This window comes from Cetorhinus maximus, unplaced genomic scaffold (assembly GCF_964194155.1).
Source record: "Cetorhinus maximus unplaced genomic scaffold, sCetMax3.hap1.1 HAP1_SCAFFOLD_417, whole genome shotgun sequence".
In the NCBI taxonomy this organism is placed as follows: domain Eukaryota; kingdom Metazoa; phylum Chordata; class Chondrichthyes; order Lamniformes; family Cetorhinidae; genus Cetorhinus; species Cetorhinus maximus.
Window position 1 is genome coordinate 60,310 of NW_027596363.1, and position 25,994 is coordinate 86,303.

At 44.6% G+C, this 25,994-nt stretch overlaps 1 protein-coding gene across 1 annotated transcript; it reads left to right on the forward strand.

Annotated features, from left to right (window-relative positions):
* Positions 1 to 860: 860 nt before the first annotated feature.
* On the forward strand, positions 861 to 25,994 carry LOC144673631 (uncharacterized; the record flags this gene model as incomplete). Its single annotated transcript, XM_078535375.1, has 2 exons — positions 861 to 1,117; positions 25,244 to 25,994. Coding segments are annotated over 2 exons (1,008 nt in total), but the record flags the coding sequence as incomplete, so codon positions are not given.

Sequence of the window (25,994 nt, forward strand, 5' to 3'; positions counted from 1 at the left end):
TTTTATGACAATCCAGCAGTTTTCATGGTCACTTTTTCCTCGTGCCGGCCCCACAAATTCCCAGATTCATTCAGCTCAATTTCACAACCTGCCTTTGTGTTTTTGTGGGTTCTCTTTCACTCCCTTTTTTCTGTTTTAAATCAATTTCACAGAGTATTAGAAGGGGAGGATTTGCAGTCAGGAAACTGAAACCAAACATCACATCAGGATCTATCGAAACCTAAATATCATCGGATTTTGAACATGGAAGGAAAAGGCACCGTTCACAATAGGGAGATACCGTGGAAATGTGGGGATTATGGGAAGAGATTCAGATACCCGTCTGAGCTGGAAACTCATCACCGCACTCACACTGGGGAGAGGCCATTCATCTGCTCCCAGTGTGGGAAGGGATTCAGACAGTCATCCAGCCTGAAGACCCACCAGCGAGTTCACACTGATAAGAGACCTTTTAAATGTTCAGACTGTGGGAAGTGCTGGAAAGGGTCTGAGGAACTGATGCGTCATCAGCGTGTTCACACTGATGAGAGACCGTTCAGGTGCTCTCACTGTGGGACTGGATTCAGATGTTCACCTCATCTCACAGGACACCAGCAAACTCACTCAGGGGAGAGGCCGTTCACCTGCTCTGAGTGTGGGAAGGGATTCATTACCTCATCCAGCCTGCTGAGACACCAGTGAGTTCACACTGATGAGAGGCCCTTTCAATGTCCAGACTGCGGGAAATGCTATAAAAGCTCTGGGGCGCTGATGTGTCATCAACGCATTCACACTGATGAGAGACCGTTCAGGTGCTCTCACTGTGGGACTGGGTTCAGGCGATCATCTCAACTCACTGTACACCAGCGAATTCACACTAGGGGAGACCGTTCACCTGCTCTGAGTGTGGGAAGGGATTCACTCAGTCATCCAGCCTGCTGACACACCAGCGGGTTCACACTGGGGAGAGGCCATTCATCTGCTCCGAGTGTGGGAAGGGATTCACTCAGTCATCCCATCTGCTGACACACCAGCGAGTTCACACTGGGGAGTGGCCGTTCAACTGTTCCGGGTGTGGGAAGGGATTCACTTGCTTATCCCATCTGCTGAGACACCAGCGAGTTCACACTGGGGAGAGGCCATTCACCTCTTCCGGGTGTGGGAAGGGATTCACTCACTTATACCATTTACAGAGACACCAGCGAGTTCACAAGTAACTACACTGATTAGATGTTGTTGTGAAATCACATCCAGGACTGAACCATGTTCATGGGGGTCTCTTTCTGCTGATGTTAATAAACTCCAGGTCAGTTATAGGGTGTCATATCCTGGATAAAATTCAAATAAATCAGCTTTGTGTTAAACTCACCATGTGTCAAGTGTTTTTAATCTCTCAGACACAAGTTAGTTACTTTTGAAGGGTTCTTCCTCACCCCCGTCTCCTTCCTCACCTCCAACAACAAGTGTGAGGAGCTCATGGGGCAGGAAATTACGCTCGGTGGGCGAGTGTCCCGATGTCATCGCGCAGTCCCGCAATATTTCACCAACAATTAAGAAGCCTGTAAGGCCACTAAGAAGTTAATTAAATTCAAATTTACGCTGCCCATCGTACCTAATGGTTGGCAGGCGGGCGAAAAGACCAAGCGGCCTTTACCTTTATCAGGAAACCTCATCCACGGGCAGGACGAGGTCACCTGAAGCAAATCAAATTTTACACTTGAATTAAAAACATGAAACAAAAAGAGAAAATGCTGGAAAAACTTAGCAGGTCTGACAGCATCTCTGGAGAGACAGAGTTTTGCTTTTTTGCAAAAAGTATTTTACAGTATTTCGCTTTTATCTTATTTAGTTCACTTCTCTTCCAGGAATGCCTGTCTTGAAGAAGTACGGCCCTGCATTATTTTGCTTTTATCTTATTAACTAAAAACATCTCCCTGATCATGTGACAGAGTGATATGAGGGGACATGTTTCATAACCGGTATAAAATTTATAATTTCTTTTTCAAATCAATCCATCTCCCGGAGACAGCTCTCTGCCTCAGGGAGATTATGTAGCTCGCTCTCGCGTGCATGCACAAAGGTCACACTCGCCCAGCTCGCACTCCTCCCCCTGCCCGCACAGGCAGCACTGAGCACTGCTGCTCACGTTTCACGCAGCGCAGGCCTTAATTGGCCCCCAGCATGAAATTGCCTTCCGGGCCTGATTGCAGGCAGCGGGCGGCTTCCCGACTGCCCCACTCGCCCCCGCCGAGCCTGCACGCCAAGGGCAAAATTCTACCCATGGAGCTTCCTTGTCACTAAGACTGAGAAAATCCAATCAGCTGCCTCTGCTGCTTCCCTCCCTTCCACTAGCCCACCAGGACAAATTGAACCCTGAACTCACATTTTCTCCAGTTTCTCTCCCATCTCCCCTCATGTCCTCTCAGTGCTCATCTTGTCCACGAGACTCACTTTCTGCTGTACTGACCCCACTCTCACCGATCTACTGATCACCCAACTTCTCCATGTTAGCTGATATTATTCTCAGTTTTGTCTCACTCTCTTCTGGTACTGTCCCTCTCACCTGTTAATCCACCATCCTGACCCATCCTAAAAACAGGATGTCTCTTTGCCCCCTCCTATTTCCCATCTCCATGCTACCACTAGGTGACGTCATCCAAAAGCACCGTGTTACTTTACACATGTACACTGACAACGCCCAGCTCTACCTCACCACCATCCCTCTCCATTCCTCCACTGTTACTAAATTATCAAACTGCTTATCCCACATCCAGTACTGGATGAGCAGAAATTTCCTCCAATTAAAAATTGAAGACAAAAGCCATTGTCTTCAATCACCACTACAAATTCCATCCCATAACTACTGAGACCATCCTGATGAGTTATCATAAGGGTACGCTGTCCTATGTTTATCAACCCAGGAATCTTTCTTCCTATACAAGGAAGAGAGAGAGAGAGAGAACTATTTCTGTAATGTTCATTAAATTTCTGAAGATTTTATAAGGTTAATTAGACAGTTATTTCTCACAGATCTCTGCGCCTTGAGAAGGGAATGTCCTTACTGACTTCTCACAACTGATTTCTGACTAACCTCACTATTTCTAAGCTACGAGCTTGTTTTCCTAATTTCTTGATGACAAACTGTAGATAACATACTAAACCTACTTGAATGATCAGAATCAGCAACACAAACACTTGAGCTGCCACCAAGAATAAATGTCAAAACTTTTCCGCTAAAATGTGATAACTATCGACTTAGATTCATCCTCCCCATCTGCTGATCATCCCACACAATTCTAAATTATTGACATGTTGTAATTACATCTGGTTCAAACAAAAGTTTATGCACAGACTTTAAAGATTCTTCAGCTCTCTGTTAACCTACATCCTCTTCGTGGATATTTTCTAAATCCAGATTCTATTTCCTTCTTCAAATTAATTTGACTCACTTTGATATGTTCAAGGTGTTTAATTCTTTCCTGAATGTTTGAGAGACAATTTTTATCTGTAATAGGTCTTACTGTATTGATAATTGAAAACATTGTTTCATTCTACTGGCCACAATAATCACTCATGCCCTGTTTATTCTTCTTCATTCATGGGATATGGGCTTCGCTGGCTGGGCCAGCATTTATTGCCCAACGCTAGTTCCGCTTGAGAAGGTGGTGATGAGCTGCCTTCTTGAACCACTGCAGTCAATGTGGTGTAGCTACACCCACAATGCTGTTAGGAAGGGACTTCTAGGATTTTCAACCAACGACAGTGAAGGAATGGCAATATATTTCCCTTTCAGGATGGTGAGTGACTTGGAGTGGAATTTCCAGGTGGTTGTGTTCCCATCTATCTGCTGCCCTGATCCTTCTAGATATTATTGATCATGGGTTTGGATGGTGCTGTCGAAGGAACCTTGGTGAATTCCTGCAGTGGTCATCATCAAAGCCCATCTACTCTCATCCATTTTCCACCACTTGGCCCGTAGCCCTGTAAGCTCTGGTGTTTCAAGTGTTCATCTAAATACTCCTTAACTGTTGTGAGGGTTCCTGCCTCTACCACTCCCTCAGGCACTGAGTCCCACATTTCACCTGGGCCTGGGGATTTATCCACTTTTAAGGCCGCCATTAGAGACTGAGTCTCAGTTAATCATTGTCTGAATCTGGGGATGGGAGGGGCAGATTCTGTTAGCAAATGGATTGAAAAATAAAAAAGACCAAGTTCCAGCTCATACCATTTGCACCTTATGATAACATAGTTATGGGTAATCTTGAGGATGGATAGAGTTGTATTAGAAGCATTTCAGGGAAGGTTCACTCAGTTGATTTCTGGGATGAAAGCGTTGTCTTTCTTTTAAAATTCATTCATGGGATGTAGGCTTCACCGGCAGGTTCCAGATAGACCCCACCGTCTGGGTGAAAAGAAAATCCTCAAATCCCCTCTAAACCTTCTGCCCCTTAACTTAAATCTATGCCCCCCTGAGTATTGACCACTCCACTAAAGAGAAAAATGTCTTCCTATCCGCCCTATCTATGCCCCTCATAATTTTGTACACCTCTATCAGTTAATCCCTCAGCCTTCTCTGCTCCAAGGAAAACAACCCCAGCCTATCTAGTCTCTCTTCATAGCTGAAACTCTCCAGCCCAGGCAACATCCTGGTGAATCTCCTCTGCACCCTCTCCAGTGCAATCACATCCTTCCTATAGTGCGGCAAACAGAACTGCACAGAGTACATCAAATGTGGCCTAACTAATTCTTTATACAGCTCCATCATAATGTCCTTGCTCTTGCATTCAATGCCTCGACTAATATGTCGACAATGTTTGACACAAAGCTGATTGATTTAACCTTTATCCAGGATATTAAACTCCAGTCCAGTGACAGGGATTATTAACATCAGCAGAAACAAACCCCAACTGTCGGAATGAGCATGGTTCAGTCCTGGATGTGATTTGCAGCAACAATAACAGCAGAATCCAACCCCGGGATTCACTTGTGAATACATTGTTCTGTCTGCAGGGTGGATAAATGAATCCCTTCCCACACACGAAGCAGGTGAATGGCCTTTCTCCAGTGTGAACTCGCTGGTGTGTCAGCTGGAGAGATGGATGAATGAATCCCTTCCCACACATGGAGCAAGTGAAATGCCTCTCTCCAGTGTGAACTCGCTGACGTGTCAGCAAACCCATTTTGCTTTTATAGCTTTTCACACAGTCGGCACGTTTAAAAGGTTTCTTTTCAGAGTGAACACGTTGATGTGATGTGAACCGGGTTAGTTGAGTGAATTTCTTCCCACACTTGGAGCAGTTGAATGGTTTCTGCCCAGTGTGAACTTGCTGGTGTGTCAGCAGAATCTTTTTGCTTTTGAAGCACTTTTCACAGTCAGAACATTTAAAAGGCCTCTTGTCAGAGTGAACAAGTTGATGTGAAGTGAGGGTACTTATCTGAGTGAATCCCTTCCCACAGTTAGAGCAGGTGAATGGCCTTTTCCCAGTGTGAACTCGCTGGTGTATCAGCAGATTCCTTTTGCTTTTAAAGCTCTTCTCATAGTCGCAACATTCAAAAGGTCTCATGTCAGAGTGAACAAGTTGATGTGAAGTGAGGTGGGTTAGTAGAGTAAATCCCTTCCCACACTCGGAGCAGGTGAACGGCCTCTCCACAGTGTGAGTGCGCTGATGAGTTTCCAGCTCAGATGGGGATCTGAATCCTAACCCACAGTCCCCACATTTCCACGGTCTCTCCATGGTGTCAGTGTCCCCGTGTCTCTCCATGTTGGATGATCAGTTGAATCCTTGTCCACACACAGAACACTTGCACAGTTTCTCCCCGCTGTGAATGGTGAGATGTTTTTTTCAGATAGTGTAACAGGTTAAAGCTCTTTCCACAGTCAGTTCACTGGAGCACTCTCACTCGGGCGTGTCTGTCTCGGTGCTTTTCCAGTGACACTGACATTTGAAATCTTTTCCCACAGACAGAAAAGACAAATATTTCTCCTTCCACAGTCAAAGATCAATGATATTCAGGTCCAATGTCTAGAGTTATAGACCAGTCAGCCTGACGTCAGTTGTGCGGAAAATTCTAGAGTCCATTATAAAAGATGTAATAGCTGAGCACTTGGAAAAATAAAGTGGCAGAATGGGACAGAGTCAGCGTGGATTTATGAAAGGGAAATCATGCTTGACAAATCTACTGGAATGTTTCGAGGATGAAAGTACTGGAGTTGATGAGGGGGAACCAGTGGATGTGGTTTACTTGGACTTTCAGAAGGCTTTCGAAAAAGTCCCACGTAAGAGATCAGCGTGTAAAATTAGAGCACATAGGATTGGAGGTAGTGTATTGAGAGGTATAGAAAACTGGTTGGCAGACAGGAAACAAAGAGTAGGAATAAATGGGTCTTTTTCCAAATGGCAGGCAGGCAGTGACTAGTGGGGTAGCGCAGGGATAGGTACTGGGACCCTAGTTTTTCACAATATAGATCAATGATTTAGATGAGGGAATTAAATGTAATATCTCCAAATTTGCAGATGACACAAAGCCGGGTGGGAGGGTGAGCAGTGAGGGGGATGCAGAGATGCTTCAGTGTGATTTGGACAAGCTGAGTGAGTAGGCAAATGCATGGCAGATGCAGTATAATTTGGATAAATGTGAGGTTATCCACTTTGGTAGCAAAAACAAGAAGGAATATTATTATCTGAATGGCTATAAATTGAGAGAGGGAAACGTGCAACGAGACGTGGGTGACCTCGTACACCAGTTGCTGAAGGTAAGCATGCAGGTGCAGCAGGCAGTAAAGAAGGCAAATGGTATGTTGGCCTTCATAGCAAAAGCATTCAAGCACAGGAGCAGGGGTGTCTTGCTGCAATTATACGGGGCCTTGGTGAGACCATACCTGGAATATTGTGTGCAGTTTTAGTCTCCTTATCCTAGGTAGGATGTTCTTGCTATAGAGAGAGTGCAGCGAATTTTTACCAGACTGATTCCTGGGATGGCAGGACTAACATATGAGGAGAGATGGAGTTAGTTAGGATTAAATTCGCTGGAGTGCATGAGAATGAGGCGGGATCTCATAGAAATCTATAAAATTCTCACAGGACCAGGCAGGGGAGATGCAGGAAGGATGTTCCCGATGGTGAGGGAGTCCAGAACCAGGGGGCACAGTCTGAGGATATGGGGTAAACCACTTAGGACTGAGATGAGGAGAAGTTTCTTCACCCAGAGAGTGGTGAGCCTGTGAAATTCGCTACCACAGGAAGTAGTTGAGGCCAAAACCTTGAATGTTTTCAAGAAGGAGTTACAAACAGCTCTTGGAGCGAAAGGGAACAAAGAATATGGGGAGAAAGCGGGAGCAGGTTATTGAGTTGGATGATCAGCCATGATCATAATGAATGGTGGAGCAGGCTCGAAGGGCCGAATGGCCTGCTCCTGCTCCTATTTTTTATGTTTCCTGCTGAATCGAGTGACACTGTCAGATCTTGATGTGATGTTTGGTTTGAGTTTCCGATCTGCAAATTATCTCCCTCTTGTACCCTGTAAAAGCAGTTTACAAAAATATTCACTGTATGTACAGGATAGAAATTCAAAGCAGAAAATTCGAGTTTCTTTGGTACATTATTCACCCAAACATGTGGTTCAATCAAACTGAAAGAAGCTCAAATCAGCAACAAAGTCCCAACAAAAGCAAAGGGAACCTTCCTAACTCAACCAGGATGTTGTTTTCAGTGTCTATGAGACACACTGTACCCTGAGGTGCCCACCGGTTGTGGGAGGTATCAAGCGTACCGGTGGATACTGCATGTTCTCTCACCAGGGACCCGCGGGCACGGACAAGACCATGGAAGGGAGGTCGGCAGCAAGTGTGACCACCCCCATGTGTGTCACCCATCCTGGATCTGCAAATTCCTGTTTTAAACAGGCCCATAAACAGTTACAGGAAAAGATTCTCTGATTTATCCAGCATTAACCACCCCACCACCCACCTTTACACTGGGCAGCCAGAGATTAGGATTGTGGGGCTGAAGTATCGCCAGCGGTTGAGGATCAGCACCTCTCACCCTGAATATGTAAATGTCCCATGGACTCACTCACTGTTACATCCACAAGAAGGCCGCACATGCGCCCTGCTCCCTGCTGAAACAGGATGGCGGCCGTTACCCTGGGTCTGGGTCTCGGGGAAAATAAATATATAAAAACTCAATAAAATTAGCGATCAAATTATAGAGAAACCTAAATGTAACAGAGCATCCATTATCCACCAGAAAGATGGGGAGCGGGAATTGTCCATCTCAGTCTCGTCAATAGATACTTAATGAGGGGACATTATTCTCTGTGTCTTTCCCGGACATGGAGATGGAAAAGGGGCAAATGAATGAACTTTAAACACCTCGTCCACTTGGCACAGAAACTGTCTGAAACTCAGAATAGAAATCACATGGAACAAAATACTGACAAATACTCAACTGCTGGCTAAAAATAAATAAAAATATATATTGGGGTAGACGGTGCCACAGTGCGATTATTACTGGACTAATAATCCAGAAAACCAGCTTGATGCTCTGGGGACAGGGGTTCAAATCCCACCACAGCAGCTGGCGGGATTTAAAATCAATTATTACATCTGGAATTGAAAGTGAGTCTCAATAAGGGCGACAATTCAGCCATTGTCAATTGTCATAAAATCCCACCTGGTTCACTAATGCCCTTTTGGGAAGGAAATCTGCCGTCCTTACCTGGTCTTACATGTGACTCCAGATCCACACTGAAATGTGGTTACTCTTAAGTACCCTCTGAAATGGTGTGGCAAGCACTTGCTTCAAGGGCAACAAATGCTGTCCCTGCCCACATTCCATGAAAGAAAGTTTTTAACACCACCGCCACTGAATGGCTACAATTTCGGAAGGAAGTGAAGACAGAGGGTCCAGAAAAGATGTAATAAAACGGTTCCCCTTCCAAGGATAACAAACCAACTTCAACGAACCTAATTGAAGTTCCAATCTCTCGTGAATCTTTCCTCCACACTCTCACATTCTTCCTAAAGCTCAGAATTGGACACATTACTGCAGTTGGGTCCAAAGCAGTGTTTTATTCAGGTTTATTCTAACTTGGTTGATTTTGTACTTTATTCCCGTATTCATAAAGCCCAGGATTCCACATGCTTTATTCACTGCTTTCTCAGCCTGCCCCGCCATCTTCAATGATTTGTGCACATAAAGCCCCAGATTACTCTGCTCCTGCACCTTTTCACACTTGTATCCTTTATTTTATATTGCCTCTCCTTGTTCCTCCTACCAAAATGAATCACTTCATACCTCTCTGAATGAAATTTTATCTGCCACCTGTCTGCCCATTCCACCATCGTGTCTATGTCCTCTTGAGGTTTATCACCACCCTCCCCACTGTAAACACAACTTGAAAATTTGGTGTTGTTTGCAAATTTTGAAACGCAGCCCTGCTCACACAAGTCTAAATCATTAATATATATCAAGAAATCAGTGGTCTGACCACCGACCCCTTGTGATCCCACTGTATACTTTTCCTCAATTTGAAAAAGCAACCGTACACCATGCATGTTGTTGCCTGTCACACAGCCAATGCTGCCTCTGCCCGATGGATTTTAACTCTGCTGAAAAGCCTGTTACTTGGCACTGTATCAAATGCCGTTTAGCAGTTCATGTGCACATAAACCGTGTTACCCTCATCAACATTCTCTGTTGCCTTATTAAAAACTCAAGAAATTTAGTTCAATACGATTGTCCTGAACAAATTGTACAAGTGACCTAATTTTGACCTGAATTGCCGCTTCTAAATGCTTTCCCACACAAGAGGTTAAACTGACTGGTCTGTCAATGCTGGGCTGACCCTTCCATTTAAGATTACTAAGGATTTAATATTAGTGCCAGGAAGTGTGGGGAAATCGTGAGAAGTTGTGAAATTGTAACATTTAAAGACACTAATAACTGATAAATAGCTCAATAAATAATCAGTTTTCAAGACATAAAGTACAGATAAATTAATTTATGAATAACTGAATTGAATTATTAATAATGTCAGGTAGAGTGCTTGGAATGGAGAAACGAAAATTACTGCAATGCTTAAAATATGAAATGAAAAGATTAAAAACTGGAAACACTCAGCAGGTCTGGAAGAATCTGTAGAGAGAGAAACAGAATTAACGTTTCAGGTCTGTGAGCCATTGAAAGGTGGAAGAGGAACAGAAGGGAAGGTCTATGAAAGGCTGCAGGGCGAGAAAGATTAACTGACAAAAGGTTTCATAATGCAAGGTCAAAGGGAGTGGTAATGGGACTATTAAAAACACAAAAGCTGTTTCTAGATTAGGTGTGAATGGCACGATGACAACAATCTGAATGCAATGTGAAGAAAATGAGAGAAATAAAAAAGGAAAACTAGGACTCAAAGAAATAAGGAACAAATGAGGGCAGAGATAATTACTTGGTTAAACAGGGATCCAGGGACAAAAGCAGAAGGTAGGATTCATTTTGAATGGAGCAGCGGGATAGAGACAAGTCAGAGAATCATAGAATGGTTGCAGCAAAAGAAGGAGGCCATTCAGCCAGTCGTGTCTGTATTAGGCCCCTGAAGGGACAATTTACCTAATGCCATGTCCCTGCCTTTGCCCCATAGCCCTGCAATTAAACAAGATTGAACAATTCTTAAACAAAACTTGTATGAAACAAGATGTTTACGCGAAGGGACAGCAGAAAAAAAAGAAAAGTAAATTGTTTACAGAGTGTATCGAGGGCGGGGAACAGCATAATGTACCTGTGCAGGTCAGTGAGGATCCGCAAGGTCCATCAGCCTGCAGTGTTTAGTGGGCCCTGGGGGAGGGGAGGATGGAACCATTTGGGACAAAGCACAGGGCAGGAGGTCACCCCTCCCCCACTGTCCTGGTAACACGAAGGACTCACCTTGGACTGTCCCACACCTGGGCCGGGCGGGGTCAAGGTGCAGGAAGCTGCAAGCTGGTAGCTTGAGCTGTGAACTGGGCGGAGTTGGGGATTTGAGTGACAGGTCTGGGGCTATATCAGAGCAGGCACAGTCACTGCTCCCTCTTTTCCTCGTGGAAGTTTCACTGGAGTCGTGTTGGTGAGTTTCTAAACTCTGTCTCACTATCCCGGGAATGGAGGTGGATTGGAGGTTGTTGTGAGTGTTGGATTATATTGTTTCTCCTCATTCTTCCCGCTTCTCCCACTCCCAGTTCCAGGCTGCAGGTCCCGGTGATTCTGGATGCGGGACAGTTGTTAGTCCCGGCCCTGGTGTGGGTGCGCAAGCGCAGATTATTGTTCTGTAATAATGGCGGGTGATCGTCCTCCTGTATTTTGCTGCAGTTCTTCACCTCCTTGACTCTCCCGGCGCCATAGTTGCCACCTGCCGATTGCGGCAACCGACCTTCGGTCAGGAAATTAACAACTTTTAGATAGAGCGGTTTCTGGGGCGCATTGCATTGTGGGAACATTGCCCGCCATTAGTCGGCGGCCATCGCCGAGAGTTATCGTGCAGTCTGAAGGCAGGTCAGCGACCTGAGCCCCTACTTCTGTTTCTTAATCTGTTCATGCTGCCTGACCTGCTGGATATTTAAAATATTTTATGTCTTAACTTCAGTTCCAGTCTTGCAGAGCTTTGCTTTCATTTTATTGTTTCATGTAGCCGAGTCTGGAAACACAGGCAGACCAATTAGGAGCCGGTTTAAATTAGGGTGGGGGTTGAATGGGGGTGTTTCTTGTTGCGTCAGTTTTGAGCTGGAGTAGAACTGGAGGAGAAGCTGCTGGGGTTAACCCCGAGGACTTTGCAACCCAGTCGGGCCCAGCAATTTCCAGTGTGAAGCTGTTAAAGGAGGTAGATCCTGGGGGAGAACAGAGTGACAAACGTCCATTCAAGTTAAGAGTGTTGTTTTAGTAACAATATTTCAACAGTGCCTTTTTTTCCGAGATTTTTTGTTAATTCGTTTCTTGGTATTTGGTGTCACTAACAAGACCAGCAGGTATTGTCAATCCCCAGTTGTCTGTTGGACAGGTGTTGGTGGGCCTTCTTCCTGAATCGCTGCAGTCACTATGGTGAAGGTGTTCCAACAATGCTGTTTGGTAAGGAGCTACAGGATTTTCACTCAGCGATGATAAATGTCCAAATCAACGACAACAATTGCATTTATGTAGCACACTGATTAGAATAGAACGTTCCAAAGTATTTCACGGGAATATTATACCGGAATATTTAACACTGAAGCACATGAGGAGATATTGGGGCACATGATCAACAGCTTGGTCAAAGAGGTAAGTTTTAATGATAGAACACATCTTTTACCAGTTTCTCTCCCATCTCCTCTCATGCCTTCTGTGTGCACCAACTGCTCCATCGACCCTCTTCCCACTAAACTACTGACCATCCAACTTCCCCATGTTTGCCGTCATTGTCAATGGTTCTCTCTTTTCAGATACTGTTCCGGTCTCCTTTAAACCTTCCATCATTATAACATCCTTAAATAAAAACAAGCCCTTCACTCTTCCATCTTTGCATGCTGTCGCCATATCTCCAGCCTCTCTTTCCTTTCAAAAATGCTTAAACATTTTGTAATCTCCCAAAACTGTGTCCATTTTTCCGAGAACTCCCTGTTTGAATCCCTCCAATCAGGTTTCTGCCCTGCCTCAGTTCGAAAACAGTTCTTATCAAAGACACAAGTGAGATCCTATGTGGCTGTGACACAGGTAAACTTTCTCTTCTGGTCCTTCCCGACGTGTCTCACCTTCTTGGAGAGGAGACAGCCAGACCTGTGAGGAACACCTCCGATCGGGCAGCGGGCTGAGTTTGAAAATAAACCCAAGGGCGACATCACAGGAAAACTTGGTTGGTGAGAAGTTGCTGTTAGGGATTGTGTTTAAATAGCTTAAAACTAGAAACAAAAAACATAACATTTATAAAGAAGTAGCTGCCTGTATTTCAGTAAGGAACACCAACAATAGGGCAGTAACATTAAATCAAGTCAAAGTGAAATAGGGTCATAAAGTAAACCAAAGTAAGGTAAAGTTAGGAGAAATGTCGCAAAGTGAAGTTACTGTTAATTTATTCTACTAGTCCTCCTTACTTTAAGTGTAAAATTAGAAGGAAGTAAAATGGGTAACAGGAAGTAGCAGTGAGGCTACAAGGCAGGAGAAACAAAGCAGAGCATTGAGTCTGCTTCGAATGCAGAATTATGTTAAAAAGGGAAAATTAAAGGCACTCTCTCTGACTGCACACAGCATTCGCAATCGATGATCAAAAGGCACAAATAGTAAGATATTATAGGGGTAAGATATTATTGCCATTATGGAAACATGGCTGCATGGTGACAAAAACTGGGAACTGAATATTCATGGATACTGGAAGTTTAGTAAAGGCAGACAAGGAGGTGGAGTTGTGCTGATAATAAGGGATGAGATCAGTGCATTAGTAAAGGAGATCTCAGTTTGGAAGAACAATGTGGAATCTGTTTGGGTGGAGCTAAGCATTAGCAAAAGGCAGCAGACATTTGTTGGAGTTATTCATAGCCTGCCAGATAGTAATGGTAATAGTAATGTATTAATCAGGAGATGATAGAAGCATGTAGCATAGGGTATACATTGATCATGGATGACTTCAATCTACATGTACACTGGATAAACCAATTGAGCACTGATGCAGTGGAAGATGAATTTCTGGAGTATGTTGGGGATGGTTTTCTAGAGCAGTATGTTGAGGAGCCGACTCGAGGACAGGCTATTTTAGATCTAGCATTATGTAATGAAAAAGGACTAATTAATAATCTTGTTGTAAAAGAACCTTGAGGGGCGAGTGAACACAATATTATAGTGTTTTATACTATGTTTGAAAATGAGGTAGTTCACTCTGAAGCAAGGTTGTTAAAGTTGAATAAAGGAAATTATGAAGGTGTGCGGGAGAAATTGGCTGAGATAGAATGTGAAAATACATTAAAATGTACAGAGGCAATGAATAGTCTTCAAAGAATTATTAAATAGCTTGCAGCACATACACCTTCCTTCAAGGTGCAGAACCCCCAAAAAGTCAGTCAACCGTGGCTGACAAAGGAAGTTAAGGATGGTATAAGATTTAAAGATGAGGCTCATAAAGTTGCCAGAAGTGGGAGTAAACCTAAGGATTGGGAGGCTTTTAAGATACAACAAAAGAAGACCAGGAAACTGGTAAAGAGAGGGAGAATAGCATATGAATGCAATCTAGAGAAAAGATAAAAACAGACTCTAAGAGCTGCTTTAGGCAAATGAGGGTCCATTTCATGCAGAGTCGGGGAATAGAGAAAGGGCAGAGAAGCTAAATGATAATTCTGAGTCTGCCTTCACCGGGGAAGATACAAGAAATCTCCCAGGTTTAGAGATCCAAGGGAGTAGGGAGAATGAGGAGTTGAAGGTAATTACACTGTGGTACAGGAAGCCATTCACGCAGGGGGAGCAAAAAGGAATGTAGTGGTAGTAAGGGATAGTATAGTGAGGGCACTGACACTGTTTTCTGCAGCAAAAAGTGAGAGTCCAGACGGTTGTGTTGCCTGCCCAGTGCCAGGGTTCGGGACATCTGCTCAGGGCTGGAGAGGGACTTGCAATGGGAGGGGGAGAATCCAGTTGTCGTGGTCCATGTACGTACCAATGATATAGGTAGAACTAAGAAAGAGGTTCTGTAAAGTGAGTATAAGGAGCTAGGTACCAAATTATGTAGCAGAACCTCAAAGGTAATAATCTCTGGATTATTTACCTGAGCCACGTGCAAATTGGCATCGGACAAATAAGATTAGCGAGACCAATGCGTGGCTCAAAGATTGGTGTGGGAGAAGTGAGTTCCAGTTTGTGGGGCACTGGTATCAGTGCTGGGGAGAGTGGGGGCTGTACCGTTGGGACGGTTTACACCTGAACCATGCTGGGATGAGTGTCCTCACAAATTGCATAGCTAGGGAAGTAGAGAGGGCTTTAAACTAAACAAGAGCGGTGAGGGATCAAGCTTGGGTAGAGGTAGCAATTCAAGGTGTAGAGTCAAGAAAGGAGAGCAAAATAGTAATATAAGAAACAGGGTCAGAGAATGGCAGGAAAGGACTGAGAGAAAAAAACCTGAGAATAAATCAACAGTCAAGACTAGATGTTACAACGGTAACAAAAAGACAAGACTGAAGGCTCTCTATCTGAATGCACATAGCATTCAAAACAAAGTAAATGAATTGATGACTCACACAGAAGTAAATAAATATGATCTGTTAGTAATTATGGAGACGTGGCTGCAGGACAACTAAGATTGGGTCCTTAATATTGAGGGGTACATGACATTCAAGGAGAATAGGAAGCTAGGTAAAGGTGGCGGGGTTGCATTGTTAATCAAAGAGGGCATTGGTGCAATAGTTAGAGATGACCTTGGATCAGGAGATCAGGATGTAGAATCGGTTTGGGTGATGAGGAATAGTAGGGGAAAAATAGTCATTAGTGGGAGTGGTTGATTGGCCCCTAACAGCAGCCATAGTGCAGGACAAAGTATTCAAGAGAAAATATTGTGTGCTTGTGATAAAGGGACGGCAATAATCATGGGTGATTTTAATCTACACATTAACTGGAAAAATCAGATTGGCAGTAAGGCAGATGAGGCATTCTTAGAATGCTTCTGAGATAGTTTCTTAGAGCAGCATGTTCAGGAGCCAATCAGAGAGCAGGTTATATTTGACTTGGTATTGTGTAATGTAACAGGATTAATTAATGACCTCAGAGTAATGGCACTACTAGGGAGCAGCGAGCACAATATGGTTGAATTTTACATCCAGTTTGAAAGGGAGAAAAATGGGTCAAAGACTAGCATCTTAAACTTAAATAAGGGCAACTATGTGGCTAACTTGAGCTAGCTGAAGTGAACTGGGAAACTAGCCTAGAGGATAGATGAATAGAGAAGCAGTGGCAGACATTTAAGGGGATATTTCAAAGTATTCAGAATGAGTACATCCCGACCATAAAGAAAAATTATAAGGGGAGGACCCACCATCTGTGGTTAACTAAAGAAGTTAAAGAAAGCATCAGCTTAAGGAAAAAGCATACAACTCCACAAAGATGAGCAGCAGGACAGATGATTGGACAGAATATAAAGAACAGTCGAAAATGGCTAAAAGGTTAATCAGGAGAAAGAAATTAGAGTGTGAGAGGAAGTTTGCTAGAAATGTAAAAATGGGTAGCAAGTGTTTCTACAGGTGCTTAAAAAGGAAAAGAGTGAGCAAAGTGAGTGTTGGTCCTCTAGAGGGTGACAGTGGGGAGTTAATATTTGATAAGGAAATGGTGGAAGAAATGAATAATATTTTGCTTTTGTGTTCAATATAGAGGATACAGAAAACATTCCAGTAATAGCTGCAAATCAGAAGGTGACAAGAGAAAGGAACTTGGTGAAATTGAAATCACTGGGGAAATGGTACTGAGCAAATTGAAGGAGCTGCCGATGTCAAGTCTCTGGGACCCAATGAACTACATCCTTGGGTCTTAAAAGAGGCGGCTAATGCGGTAGTCGGTGCGCTGGTGTTAATTTTCCAAAATTCGCTCGATTCTGGAAAGGTTCCGTCAGATTGGAAAGCAGCAAATATAACCCCTCTATTCAAGAAGGGAGGGAGGCAGAAAACAGGAAACTATAGGCCAGTTAGCTTGACGTCTGTCATGGGGAAGTTATCAGAATCAATCATTAAGGAGGTTATAGCTGGGCACTTAGAAGAGCTCAAGGCAATTGAGAAGAGTCAGCATGGTTTTTTGAAAGGAAAATCATGTTTAACCAATTGATTTGAGTTTTTTTGAAGGAGTAACATGCGCTCTGGATAAAGTGGAGCCTGTAGACGTACTGGACTTGGATTTCCAGAAGGCATTTGAGAAGGTGCCACATCAAAGATTATTATGGAAAATAAAAGTGCATGGTGTAGGGGGTAACTTATTAGCATGGATAGGAGATTGGCTGGCTGGCAGAAAGCAGAGAGTATGTGTAAATGGGTCTTTTTCTGATTGGCAGGATGTGATGAATGAAGTCCCACAGGGGTCTGTGCTCGGGCCTCGAACTTTTTATGATTTACATCAATGACTTATATGAGGGGAGTGAAGACGTGGTAGCGAAATTGGCAGATGGCACAAAGGTAGGTAGAAAAATATGTTGTGAAGAGGACATGAGGAGGTTGCAGATGGATGCAGATAGGTTGAATAAGTGGCCAAAGATCTGGCAAATGGAGTGAAATGTGGGAAAATGTGAAGTTAGTCACTTTGGCAGGAAGAACAAAAAAGCAGAGTATTGCTTAAATGGAGAATGGCTGCATAATTCTGAGGTGCAGAGGGACCTAGGTGTTCTAGTAAATGAGTCACAAAAAGTTTGTATGCAGGTACAGCAAGTAATTAATAAGGCTAATGGAATGCTATCCTTTGTTAGGAGAGGGGTTGAACATAAAAGTAAGGATGTTATGCTTCAGTTATACAGGACTGCACCTTGAATACTGTGTGCAGTTTTGGTCTCCTTATTTAAGGAAGGATATAAATGCATTGGAGGCGGTTCAAAGGATGTTCACTAGATTGTTACCTGGAATGAATAGGCTGTCTTATGAGGAAAGGTTGGACAGACTGGGCTTGTTTCCACTGGAGTTTAGAAGAGGGAGGAGTGATTAGATTGAAGTATACAGGATCCTGAATGGCCTTGACAAGGTGGATGTGGAAAGGATGTTTCCTCTTGTGGGTGAGTCCAGAACTAGGGGGCACTGTTTCAAAATTAGGGGGTCGCCCTTTTAGGACAGAGATAAGGAGAAATTTTTCTCTCAGAGGGATGTGCGAATGGGAACTCTCTGCCTCAGAAGGCGGTGGAGGTAGGGTCATTGAATATTTTTAGGACAGAGGTAGATAGATTCTTGTTCGGCAAGCGAATCAAAAGTTATCGAGGTTAGATGGGAATGTGGAAATTCAAAGACAAGAAGATCAGCCATGATCTTATTGAATGGCACAGCAAACTTGAGAGGCCAAATGGTCTGCTTCCGTTCCTATTCCATATGTTCTTATGGTCTCTCTCCAGTGTGAATTCGCTGGTGTATTCGCAAGTGGGATGACTGAGTGAATCCCTTCCCACACACGGAGAGGGTGAATGGTCTTTCCCCAATATGAAACCATTGGTGTCTCAGCAGGCCGGATGGCTGAGTGAATCCCTTCCCACACTCAGAGCAGGTGAACGGCCTCTCCCCATTGTGAAGCCGCTGGTGTATCAGCAGTTGGGATGACTGATTGAAACTCTTCCCACACTCGGAGCCGGTGAACAGCCTCTCTCCAGTGTGTAGCTGCTGGTGTCTCAGCAGCTCAGATGACTGAGTGAATCCCTTCCCACACTCAGAGCAGGTGAATGGTCTCTCCTCAGTGTGAATTCGCTGGTGTGTTCGCAGGTTGGCTGACAGAGTGAATCCCTTCCCACACTCGGAGCAGGTGAACGGCCTCTCCCCAGTGTGACTGCGTCAATGGATTTCCAGCTGGGATGGGTAACTGAATCCTTTCCCACAGTCCTCACATTTCCACGGTTTCTCCATGGTGCAGGTGTCCCTGTGTCTCTCCAGGTTTGATGATCAGTTGAATCCTTGTCCACACATAGAACACGTGTACAATGTCCCCCTGCTGTGAATGCTGTGATGTTATTTCAGGCTGTGTAACTGGTTAAAGCTCTTTACACTGTCAGTTCACTGGAACACTCTCATTCAGGTGTGTATGTGTCTCGGTGCTTTTCCAGACTCACTGATGTTTGAAATCTTTTCCCACAGACAGAACAGACAAATATTTCTTGTTCGACATTCAAAGACAATAATATTCAGGTCCTGATGAATCGAGTGACTCTGTCAGATCTTGATGTGATGTTTGGTTTGAGTTCCCCCTCTGTAAATCCTCCCCTTCCGATACCCTGTAAAAGGAGTTTACAAAAGTGATCACTATAAGAACAGGATAGAAATTCAGAGCAGACAATTCTCATTTCTATGGAACATTATTTCCTGTCTCCTTCTCCCAAAGCTGCAAATCCCCGTTCCACACTCTCCATCCTCCCTGTGCTGAAGCCAAACAGAATTTTGGATAATTCTTCATGTATCTTTGTTACAAATTTGTCCAACTGAAGATAACAATATGTTTCATCATTCACTTCAGTCATTACTCGTGACAAAACATTAATCTGAAACCCCCTGACCGACCTTACAGACTAGCAGACATTAACCTTGTGTCCAAAACTTACTGTGTGGAGATTTAATGAGCGATTGTGAAGATGGTTTCTCCAAACCTCCCTGGGTTTCCTTCCTTCCTTCTCTCCCTCTCTAACTAAGTTAAACCTGGGATCAGTCTCATGGTCCATTCTGGTTACTGCTTCTCTTCCTGATAACTAATTAACTCCAATTAAGCACTGAGAATACTGAAGACACTGTTTTCAGTCCCTGCTCCAATCTCCATTCCCTAGATACCAACTCCATCCTTCTCCCTGGGAACAGTCTGAGATTAAACCAGTCTGTTGATAACCTCGGTGTTACATTTGATCTCAAGATCAGGTTCTGACCTCATATCGGTGCCGTCACTAAGATCGCCTCTGTAACATCACCCGCCCTCACCCCGTCTCAGTGCATCTGCTGCTGAAACCCTCATCACTGCCGTTGTTACCTCCAGACTTGAACGACTATCCCAACACACTCCTGGCTGGTCTCCCACATTCTACTCTCCGTAAGCGTGAAGCCATCCAAAAGTCTGCTGTCCACGTTTTCACTCATAGCAAGTCCTGTTCCTCTGTCACCCATTTGCTTCCTCACCTGTCTTGGATCCCGGTCAAGCAACAGCTTGATTTTAAAATTCTCATCCTTGTTTTCAAATCCCTCCATGGCCTCGCCCCTCCCTTTCTCTGTAATCTCCTCCAGCCCTACAACCCTCTGAGATATCTACACTGTTCCAATTCTGATAGCTTGTACATTCACCATTTTAATCGCTCCAGCATTAATGACCTTGCCTTAAGTTCCCTCGTTCCCAAATTCTGAAATTCTCTCCCTACACCTCTCCCTCTGTCTACCACATTTTCCCCCTTTAAGACACTTGAGTATTGCTAAAAAAAGAGACATTCTGTTGAAACCTTTTATCTTGTACTCATCAGGACAGACGCAAGAACATCAAATTTCAAAGATTATAAGTCGGGCTCAAATGTGGCTTACTTTTGCTTGCTAGAAGCTGCATATATTCATACACAGGGAACTGTCCACTGCAGACAGAAGGTGCATGTCCAGGGATGGGGCCGTTTGTTGAATTAAACAAAAGCATGGAGGATGATAGCTCTTTGGTGAATTCTCCATGGTAATGCCTTGACCAATCAGAGCCGACTGGCCAACCAGTCAACACCCTTTCCTTGTGCGGCACAAATTGTTATTCGCTCAGAAATTTGTTTTTTTTGCATCTGTCCAGAGGAGTGCAACATGAAATATCAGCAATATGTCTCCCTTTCTCAGCAATACTTAAATTCTGTACTGCTGAGTGACTATGGGTTTATAATTCTATTGTTGCTGATCTAAAACTCCTGGTGAACACACATTTTATGAACGTCTCCCTCGGGCTGTTGCTCATTGTCCCCGTGAGGATGGCGGCTGCGCATGCGCCCTGCAGCACATTGACCCATGAAGATGGCGGCCGCGCATGCGCGAATCTCCACATTGCCCCTATAAAGATGGCGGCCGTTAACTCGGGCATTTCTCCCGCAGCGCCGAGCAAACCCGGGGATGGTGGTTTCTTATTGAGGGATTGGGGCCGGTACCGTGAGTTTATGAAGCTTCCAAATTCATCCGCCGGCCCTATCTCTGTTCACGCTTTTATTTTCGGTTCTGGATCTGCACTCAGTTTTTGTAAAACCCGCATTTTAAATCCGCTCACTGGAGCTCCCGGCTGTCTCCACGGACTGCGCATGTTTCGACACCGAATGATTGGCGGCAGGTCGGACCAATAGGAAGAAGGGGCGGAATTGGAGGACCGAGCTGGAGCAACTGGTCTTCCAGCCAATCGGAGTGAGAGGGGCGGAGCCTGCTGGGAGTGGAGCATGCGCAGTGTGGGCGGGGGACCGGGACGAAGGCGGTAGAATATTTTTGCCAAAAATTGATATAGATTTTTCGTTTCCCGCCTATTTCCATTATTTTTAAATGTATTTCCATCCATTGCTTTATCTCTACCTTTTATCCTATTTCAATCCCTTCACCCCACCCCCACTAGGTCTATCTGTACCTTGCTCGTCCTGCTTTCTACCCTTAATTAGCACATTCCTTAGATAATATCACCACCGTCAACACCTCTTTGCACTTTTGTCTGTGACATCTTTTGGTTATCTCCACCTATCACTGGCCCTCTATCCAGCTCTACTTGTCCCACCCCCCCCCTTAAACCAGCTTATATTTCACCTCTCTTCTATTTTTACTTAGTTCTGTTGAAGAGTCATATGGACTCGAGACGTTAACTGTGTTCCTCTCAGCAGATGCTGTCAGACCTGCTGAGTTTTTCCAGGTATTTTTGTTTTTGTTGCGGTGGAATTTAAAGTCCAGCGGGTGAGAAAGGGCCGAGTGCAGGAGAGGAATGGAGCCGGAGGGTGGACTGGGAGGGTTCACACACACCCGGTGTAGGACTCCAAACCCGGATTAGAAACTTCCGGAGCCCAGTTTATACCGAGTGTTTGGAAACTCCTTTTACAGGGGGTTAGAAGGGGAGGATTTACACACAGCAAACTCAAACCAAGAGAAATATTTGTCTCTTTGGACTGACCTGCTGAAACACATTGAATTCACACTGTCTAGAGGCTGTTCAGTTGCTCACAGTGTGGTAAGAGGTCCAGGACATCATCCGAACTGCTGGGACACCAGCGCATTCTCACTGACAAGAGACCTTTTAATTTAAGTGTGAGAAGTCCTTTAAAAGGTGTGGGGAAATTTTCTAGTGCTGTCGGTGGGCTCTTAAACTAATCTGGCATGGGGGTGGGATACTGAGTAGAGGTATAGTAGGGGGTGATGTACATACAAGGATATAAGAAAAAACAAGTCAGTCTGGAAGGCAGGGTGTACATAGTCAAGTTAAGGCACAAGGCAAGGCTGGATGACATTTATTTTAATGTAAGGAGTGCTGTGAGTAAGGCAGATGAGTTGCAGATGCTGATTAACACATGGGGATATGATATCATTGCTATCACGGCGACATGGCTGAGGGAGGGGCAGGACTGGCAGCTGAATATTCCAAGGTATAAAATCTTCAGGTGAGACAGGAAGGGGGCGGAGGTTGTAAAAGAGATGGTGGTGTCACAATATTGATCAAGGAGTCAATTACTGCAGTAAGGAGGGATGGTATCTTGGAAGGTTCCTTAAATCAGGCCGTATAGGTAGAACTTATATAAGTTAAAATCCAAAGGCATTTTATAAGTATATTCAGGGCAAGAGGATAACCAGGGAAAGATTAGGGCCCATCAGGGACCAAAATGGCAATCTGTGTGAGGAGCTGGAAGATGTAGGTGAGGTTTTAAATGAGTACTTTCCATCTGTATTAACTATACAGAAGGATGATGTGGATATAGAAATCAGGGAGGGGGACTGTGATATACTTGAACAAATGAGTATTGAGAGGGAGGAGGTATTAGCGGTTTTATTGGGCCTTAAAAGTGTCTTTATCCACAGGCCCAGATGAGATGTATCCCAGGTGTTGTGGGAGGCAAGGGAGGAGATTGCAGGGGCCCTGACATTAATTTTGAAATTCTCTCTGGTCACAGGAGAAGTACCAGAGGACTGGAGGACAGCTAATGTGGTGCCATTATTAAAGAAGAATGGTAGGGATAAACCAGGGAGCTAATAGGCCAGTGAGTCCAACATCAGTGGTAGGGAAACTTTTGGAAACGTTCTGAGGGACAGAATTAATCCCCACGTGGAGAGGCAAGAATTAATCAAGGATAGTCAGCATGGCTTTGTCAGTCAGAGATCATGTCGAACAAATTTGATTGAATTTTTCGAGGAGGTGACAAGGTGTGTAGATGAGGGTAGTTCAATTGATGTAGTCCACATGGAATTCTCTAAGGCTTTTGACAAGGTCTGGCATGGGAAACAGGTCCAGAAGGTAAGAGCCCATGTGATCCAGGGCAATTTGGCAAATTGGATCCAGAATTAGCTCAGTGTCAGGAGGCAGAGGGTGATGGCCAAAGGTTGTTTTTGTGACTGGAAGCCTGTGTCCAGTGGCGTACTGCAGGGTTGGGTGCTGGGTCCCTTGTTGTTTTAAGTGGACATTAATGATGTAGACATGAATGTAGGAGGTATGATCAGTAAGTTCACCGGTAACACAAAAAAATCACTAGTGTGGTAACTAGCGAGGAGGAAACCCTTAGACTACAGGACAATATAGACGGGCTGGTCAGATGGGCAGAACACTGGAAAATGGAATTTAATCCCAAAACATGTGAGGTGATGCATTTCGGGAGGACTAACTAGGCAAGGAGTACATGATGAATGGTAGGACCCGGGAAGTACAGACCCTTGGTGTGCATGTCCATGGATCCTTGAACATAAGAACTAGGAGCAGGAGTGGGCAATTCAGCCCCTTGAGCCTGCCCCGCCATTCATTACAATCATGGCTGATCTCATTTTGGCCTCAACTCCAATTTCCCTCCCTCACCCCATAACCTTTCAACCCATTACTAATTAAGTCCATGTGGTGAAGATGCTTGCACAATGCTGGTAGGTAAGGAGCTACAGGTTATTCACCCAGCGATGAGGAAGGGACATTGATATATCTCCAAATCAACAACAATTTGTGTTTATATCACACACTTATTGTTATATAGTTTACCAAGACATTTCACAGAAATGTTAGAAACCAAGGAGATACTCGGGCAGGTGGCCAATAATTTGGTCAAAGAGCTCGGTCTGAAGGAATATCTTAAAGGATGCAAATGAGGTAGAGAGGCGGAGAGGTTTAGGGAGGGAATTCCAGAGTCTTGGAAACTGACAGAATGGCAACCAGTGATGGAATTATTAAAATCAGTAATTCTCGATTTTGAAAAGAGCAGATATCTCGGGGGGATTGTGAGGCTGGAGGAGGTTAGAGATAAGAATGATCACAACCCTGGAGGAAAACAAGGATGAGAATGTGAAAATTTAGGTGCTGCTTAAATGAGTGCCTTAAAATCATTTGTACAGTTTGTGAATGGCTGTTGGCCAAGCACTATTCCTTGCAGTATCCCACAAATAACTGCCTGTCATCCTGAGAATGAGACATTTATTCCGACTCTCTGTTTTCTGTCTGTTCACCAATTCTCAATCTATAACAGGATATTACACCAATCCCATGCACTTGAATTCTGTTTATTGACATCCTGTGCTTTGTTTAGTAACCTTCTCTCTCTGTCTCTCCCACTCCTCTCTCTCTTACTCTCTCTGTCACATTGAGTTCTCCAGCCCAGCGAGTTCTGGATGCTCCATCATTGAATATATTTCCGGCTGAGATGGAGAGATTTTCGATCTCTCAGGGAGTCGCGGGATATGGGAAGTGGGTGGGAAAGTGGAGTTGAAACCCAAATTCAGCCACGATTGTATTGAATGGTGGAGCAGGCTCGATGGGGTGTTAGGACTTCTCTTGTTCCTATTTCGTATGTACTTATGGAGGCCAGAGTCTTGTGTAGGACCAGACCGGGTGGCAGGTTCCCTCCCCTGATGGACATTAGTGAACCAGTTGGGTTTTTATCACGATCCAGCAGTTTTCATGGTCACTTTTTTCCCAGTGCCGGCCCCACAAATTCCCAGATTCATTCAGCTCAATTTCACAACCTGCCTTTGTGTTTTTGTGGGTTCTCTCTCACTCCCTTTTTCTGTTTTAAATCAATTTCACAGGGGATTAGAAGGGGAGGATTTGCAGTTGGGAAACTGAAACTAAACATCACATCAGGATCTGATGGAGTCGCCTAATTCATCTTAAACTGAGTATCTTCAGATTTTGAACATGGAAGGAAAAAGCACCGTTCACAGTGGGGAGACACCGTACACGTGTTCTGTGTGTGGACGAGGCTTCAGCCGATCATCTGACCTGACGGAGCATAAATGCAGTCACAATGGAGAGAAACCATGGAAATGTGGGGACTGTGGGAAGAGATTCAAATCCCCATTGGAACTGGGAACTCATTGGTGCACTCACACTGGGGAAAAACCATTCACTTGCTCTGAGCGTGGGAAGGGATTCACTCAATTAGCCAACCTCATGGGACAACAGCGAGTTAACACAGATGAGAGACCTTTTAAATGCCCACAGTGTGAGACATGCTTCAAAAGTTCTGTGGAACTAAAGTCCCATCAACGTGTTCACACTGATGAGAGACCGTTCAGGTGCTCTCACTGTGGGACTGCGTTTAGACGATCATCTGAACTCATCGCACACCAGCGAGTCCACACTGGAGAGAGACCGTTCACCTGTTCCAGGTGTGGGAAGGGATTCACTCAGTCATCCAGGCTGCTGCTGCACCAGCGAGTCCACACTGGAGAGAGGCCATTCACCTGTTCCGAATGTGGGAAGGGATTCATTCAGTCATCCAACCTGCTGCTGCACCAGAGAGTTCACACTGGAGAGAGGCCATTTACCTGCTCTGAATGTGGGAAGGGATTCAGTCAGTCATCCGGCCTGCTGAGACACCAGAGAGTTCACACTGGAGAGAGGCCATTTACCTGCTCCGAATGTGGGAAGGGATTCAGTCAGTCATCCGACCTGCTGCTGCACCAGAGAGTTCACACTGGAGAGAGGCCATTTACCTGCTCTGAATGTGGGAAGGGATTCAGTTGGTCATCCAACCGGCTAAGACACCAGAGAATTCACACTGGAGAGAGGCCATTTACCTGCTCCGAATGTGGGAAGGGATTCAGTCAGTCATCCAGCCTGCTGAGACACCAGAGAGTTCACACCGGAGAGAGGCCATTTACCTGCTCCGAATGTGGGAAGGGATTCAGTCGGTCATCCCACCGGCTGAGACACCAGCAAGTTCACAAGTAA